General features: G+C 43.0%; 1 protein-coding gene across 3 annotated transcripts in view; it reads left to right on the forward strand.

The window, feature by feature from the left end:
• SYNGR1 (synaptogyrin 1) overlaps positions 1-6,071 on the forward strand; it is a 31,297-nt gene that overhangs the window by 20,984 nt on the left and 4,242 nt on the right. For all 3 annotated transcript variants that reach the window (XM_069102846.1, XM_069102847.1, XM_069102848.1), the window contains one exon: positions 1,031-1,268. In XM_069102846.1, the coding sequence (XP_068958947.1) occupies positions 1,031-1,268 (238 nt within the window). The remainder of the gene's footprint in view (positions 1-1,030; positions 1,269-6,071) is intronic.

Below are 6,071 nucleotides of genomic sequence, written 5' to 3' on the forward strand. Positions count from 1 at the left end.
ACACACACACACACACACACACACACACACACACGCACACACCACACTTATGGCTCCTTATTGCTAGGATCAAATATAAGTTTGTTTGCTTGGTATTTAAAGACTTCACAACCTTGGCCCTTCCTACCTTTCCCATCTTCATGCACCTGCCTCCCCTCTATGCACTCTGCTTCTCCTGGCGTATTTGCACTCCCTCCTTCCCCAACACTCCATCTCAGTCTCCATGCCTCTGACTGGCTGTTAACCATGTTGAAAACGTTCTCCTTCCTCATCTCCACGTCTTGGAATCCCTAGATTCCTTCCAGTTCCTGGGCCTCCTTCTGTACATGAAGGCTTTTCTGTTGCCCCTAGCTGCTAGAGCTTGATTTATTCTGCATATACTCTGAACATACTTAGATATGTTCATCTTCCATTAGAATATAAGCTCTGGGAGAGTACAGATCTGGCCCTGTTGGTTCTGGCTCTGACTGTATATCCTCAATGTACAGCCCAGAGCTTGATATATACAATTCATGGCTTAAGGAATGACTATTGGTGGATGGATTGATTAAAACTCTTAAAAAAAACATAAAAAATAATGATGGTGCATTCTGCCTCACAGGAAGGATGAGGAAAGCATGCTGTAAGCTACAAAATGCCACCTTGATGTAAACTATTATTGCTGTTGTTATTATTCTTATTTTTATGATGACTAGGCACTAAGGGTCATGTGGCTTTCATGGTTGCTGCCGTCATGGAGCCCCACGATTAGGAGAATAATATGACCTCCCCATATAAAGAACTGGAAGGTGGTAAGGTCATAGACTGAGTTCAAAGATCATGCTACTCAATGAAGGCAAGGTCATTCCATTAGATTGTAAGCTCCTTGAGGGCAGAGACTGCCTTTTGCCTCTTTGCTGTGCTCCCCCAGCCCCTACTCAATAGTATTTGACCAGTTTTCTCAAACCAGTATAAAAAGTTGGTGGCAGATTTTGGATGCTAAGGTACCAGCACTCAGTTCTCAGTTTCCCCCACCTTTTGTCCCGGCCAGGTGTTCGCCATTGTTGTCTTTGGCTCTATTGTGAACGAGGGCTATCTGAACGACTCCAAGGAGAGTGAGAAATTCTGCATCTACAACCGGAATCACAACGCCTGCAACTATGGAGTCACTGTGGGTGTGCTGGCCTTCCTCACCTGCATCCTTTACCTGGCCCTGGATGTCCACTTCCCTCAGATCAGCAGCGTTAAAGACCGGAAGAAGGCTGTGATCTCTGACATTGGTGTCTCAGGTGAGTCCCAGAAGGACTGGGTGGGACTGGGCCCTTCCTCACCCACCACATCCCCACCATCTTTAGCTCCATGGAGGAGATGCTCATTGGGTCTCTCCAGGAAAAGGCCTGGAGGCAAGGCAGGGAAAGAACCTTGGTCTTGGAGGATGGAGACTTGGGGTCTAGTCCTGGTTCTTTCTCTGAAATTGGCAAGTCATTTCTCATTCCCTAATCTTACTTTCCTTCTCAGTCAAGTTGGGGGGGGGGATAATCCCTGGGGCCATCAGGAAGGCAGGTAGAATGCCATGAACATTTGTCAGTCATGTACTGTGTGAAGAGAATGGGCTGGATGGTGGGAACTTTCAGTCTAGTGGGAGGAAGAAGACCTACAGCCGGATAACTAGTCCACAATATTTCATGACCAGTTCATAAGAGAGGGGAGAAATACATGACACAGGAGATTTGAGGTCATTACCTAGGATCAAGGAAGGCTTCTTGGAGGAAGTAGCAATTGAGTTGGTCTTTAAATAATGAACTGTCATGTGGCATGGGGAAAGAGTGATGTCCTGGGACCCAGGAGACCTAGGTATGAGATCTGGTTCCGCAGTCCTTATATCACTCAATTTTGGATCTAGAGCTGGAAGGGACTTTAAAAATCATCATACCCTGATTTTACAGATGGGGAAACTGAGGTCAAGCAATTTGCCTGTGGTCACCCAGCCAGAACAGAATCCAGGTCACAGAGTCTCAGAATTGTCACTATCCATGGCAAGTGGTCAGTTGGCTTTTCAGTCATTGCTTTAATCAAGTATTTCTTGGGTGCTTGCTATTTGCCATCACACACTGGGTCAGGTGCTTGGGACACAAAGACAAATCAATCAAGGAGCTCCCTTCTTACATCCTTGTCTTGAAACCCTACAGTGAGGAGGATCCCATTCTTTCCAGAGGCAGCACACCCCCATTTGGAAGAGCTTGAGTCGTTAGATTTGCTTCTTGTTAATAACAACATATGGTTCCTAGATCTGTTATCCAGGGACAAGCAGACCAAGTCTGATCCCTTTTCCATGTGACAGCTAGCCCTTCAACCATTATGTGGCCCCCTCAGTTTTCTCTTCTTCAGGCTAAACATCTCTAGTCCCTTCACCCAGTCCTCATACAGCATGAACTCAACGCTCTTGCCATCCTAGTCATTCTGCTCTGGACGATCTCCAGCATACTGGTGGCCTCTCTAAGCAGGGGGGATCTTTGATAAGGAATGCTAAGATGGAACAGTCACTCCCCTGGGATTCTCATCATTTTTACTGCAGCAGCCATGTCTTCCTTGTCGGTGATCATCAGGTCCAGATGATCCGTTTCCCTAGTCGGTTCCTCTACCTTTTAAAAGATCAGATTCATTAAAGCCTCCACCTTTGGCAGACAGAGTTCCAACAGATACGTGAAGCTGCTCACAAATACTCTGCCACAACCTGTGCCTGGCTTCCAAGTGATTTCCCAAGATCTTCATCTATTTCCTCTCTCTGTCCAGAAGGTCTATAGCATATCCTGGTAACGAAATTGTTGATTCTGTTTCTGTCTCTATTAACCTTTCATCCAAATGCTTCCCACCATGGTGGAAACACCATTGGTGTCCTTCAATATCCTTATAGTGAATATATATGTATGTGTGTGTGCATATATATATGTTGCTATTCAGTCATTTTCAGTCATGTTCAACTCTTCATCGCCCCATTTGGGATTTTCTTGGCAGAGATACTGGAGTGGCTTGCCATTTCCTTCTCCAACTCATTTTATAGATGAGGAAACTGAGGCAAAAAGGGTTGTGACTTGCCCAGGGTCACACAACTAGTGTCTGAGGTCAGATTTAAACTCAGGTCTTCCTGACTTCACACCTAGCATTCTATATGCTGCCCCAAATGCACATATACATGTATATGTATATATGTGTGTTATGTATACATACATATATATTTGAATCCACATTGAATATATATATCCTTGATACACATACGATGCTGTTCAGTTCTCCTCAACCTTTTATATATCTTAGGCAGTCTGGTGACTCCCCATTCTTAATGACTCGCCATACTGGTATTGGGCTTGCACAGATACCTGCTTGGCTTTATCCCTACTGCAGAACTCCTAACCTCAAGTGGTTTTCCAGACTAAGCTATGACCCAGCATCAGGGATTACAGGTGGGCACTACCAAGCCCAGTCAGGAAATGGATTCTTCTGAGCCCTTTGTAAGTACATTCTAGGTCTCTTCTTCAAGAAGTCGTCATTCCTATATTTTAAACCATTGTCTTGAAATCTAATTTCTGTCATCAAATACTATCTTTTTTTTATCAATCAATTTATTTATTTTTAGTTTTCAACATTACTTCCACTAGATTTTGAGTTCCAAATTTTCTCCCCATGCCCCCCCCCACCCCAAGATGGCATGAAATCTGATACAGGCTCCACATATATATATTCATATTAAATATATTTTCACATTAGTCATGTTAGAAGAATTAGAACCAATGGAAGAAATGAAGAGAAAGAAGAAATGAGAGGGGGGAGAGGGAGGGCGAGAGAGAGGGAGAGAGAGGGAGAGAGAGAGAGAGAGAGAGAGAGAGAGAGAGAGAGAGAGAGAGAGAGAGAGAGCAAACAGACTGCTTCAATCTGTACTTAGACTCCATAGTTCTTTCTCTGGATGTGGATGGCATTTTCTATCATGAATCTTTTGGAGTTTGTCTTAGATCCTTGCATTGCTAAGCAAAGATACATCTGTCAAAGTTAATCGTCACACAATGTTGCTGTTACTGTGCTCAAATACTATCTATTTTTTTTAAAAGGTTATATTTTTATATCATCTTTTTTTCTCAATATTTTGTTCTTCCTTTCCCTAACCAGAAAGCTATTCCTAATGATAAAAAAGTTTTACAAAGAAGGGAAAACAGTTCAGCAAAATTAACCAACATATGAATTAAGTCTGCCAGTGTATGCTATGTTCCACTCCGTAGCCTCTCACCTCTGCAATTTAGGGAATAAGGGATGGGGATAGGGGGTTGGTGCATTCTCATTTTTTCTTTCAGGGCCAAGCGTGGTCATTATCATTACAAAGTTTCATTTTTATTTTTGTTACTATTGTTCTTTCCATTGACATTATTGTGGTCATTGTATATATGGTTTTCCTGGTTCTGTTTATTTCACTTTGCATCAGTTCATTTATGTCTTCCAATTCATTTATGTCTTCCAATGCTTCTCTGAAGTCATCATATTCATCAAATTTCTTACAGCACAGGAATATTACCTGATATTCACAAACCACAACTTAATGTGCATGTATTTTGTTTCCAGTTCTTGGCAACTACCAAATATTCTGCCTTACACATTTGGTTGTACTTAGAGCTTTTCTTTCTAATTTTTATCTCCTTAGTCATGTGCCTGGCAAAGGGATATCTGCACCAAAGACTTTTCGGTAATTTTCTTTGCATCATTCCAGGTCATATTTTAAAATGGTTGGACCAAACCTGCAGCTCTGCCAATAGCATAATATTGTGCCTGTCTGCCCACAGCCCCTCCAAATGCACTGTTGCCATCTTTGCCAGTTTTCTGTGTATGAGGTGAAAGAAACCTCAGTGTGTCTTTGATTGGTGTTTTCCTATTACTAGTGATTAGGTACAATATGATCATTAATAGTTTGTGATTTATCTTTTGAGAAGTGCTTCTTCATCACCTTTGACCGTTTATCTAGAGGTGAATGGCTTTTGGATGCCATCTTCTTAACTAGCTGTTAACTTGCTTCTGATTTTCAACAGTAATGAAAAAAAACACAACAACAATCCTAACCATCTATGCCCCCCAAATCTTCTTCAGTTTCATGATCAACATTCCCTTTGCTGGAGAACAGCTTGTAGTAAACTGGCAGGGAGTTAACCCCACCTTCATAACTCTAACTGTCCACTCTTGGTTCTTGATTCTTTCCACCAAGCTGCCTCTTCTAGTAGGAGGCTGATTGACCATAGGCAAGTCTCTTCACCTCTTTGAACTTCAGTTTCCCCATGAACCTCAGTTTCCCCATCTGTAAGATAAGGATAATAGTACTTGTGCTAACTGCCTCACAGGGTTGTTGAGAGGAAAATGTTTTGTAAACTTAAAAGTGCCCTGGAAGTATAAGGACAGGCAGTGTGGTCTGGTGGCTAGAGAACTGAATTTGGAATCAGGAAAAGCTGGATTTGAGATCCTGCTTCTGATATGTGCTGACCTTTAGAGGAAATCTTCAAAATGGAGTGATCTGTACAACAACAGACTGACTGGTTAGTAAGTTACTTGCCTCTTGAAGTATTTGAGCAAAGGCTAGATACCTGCCTGTCAATGAATCTGTTGCTGGGGTTCAAATACTAAGTGGGAGACTGGGCTAGATAGATGCCCTTTGAGGGCCCTTTCGACTCTGAGGGTCTAGTCCCAGCATGCAATATTTTAAGGTGACATGGCAATGGAAGAATTCCTCAGGGGAGGGGTAAGACTTCCTCCTGTGTCTCTGTGGACATCTGGGGGAGACAGGGCCATAGGAATAGCATTTCTAATTCTGAGGCACTCTAAGGAGAAGGCATGGTGAACTCTGCAAAAAAAAAAAAAAAAAAACAGAGCTGCCTTCCTCTGTGGAGGGTTCTCTCCCTCACGTTCCTCTTGGGCCCTAGTTACAGCTTGTGCACAGGGGTGGGAGGTGGGAATGTCAAGAGACTTTGGATGGGGAATCTTCAGACTGCAGAGAAGGCAAGAAAAACGGAAGAAATATGACTCTCTCTCTCTCTCTCTCTGTCTGTCTCTCTCCCCCCCCC

The sequence above is a fragment of the Petaurus breviceps genome, unplaced genomic scaffold (genome assembly GCF_028583685.1).
Source record: "Petaurus breviceps papuanus isolate PSGF00001 unplaced genomic scaffold, PetGlider_PUasm1.0 558, whole genome shotgun sequence".
Taxonomy (NCBI): domain Eukaryota; kingdom Metazoa; phylum Chordata; class Mammalia; order Diprotodontia; family Petauridae; genus Petaurus; species Petaurus breviceps.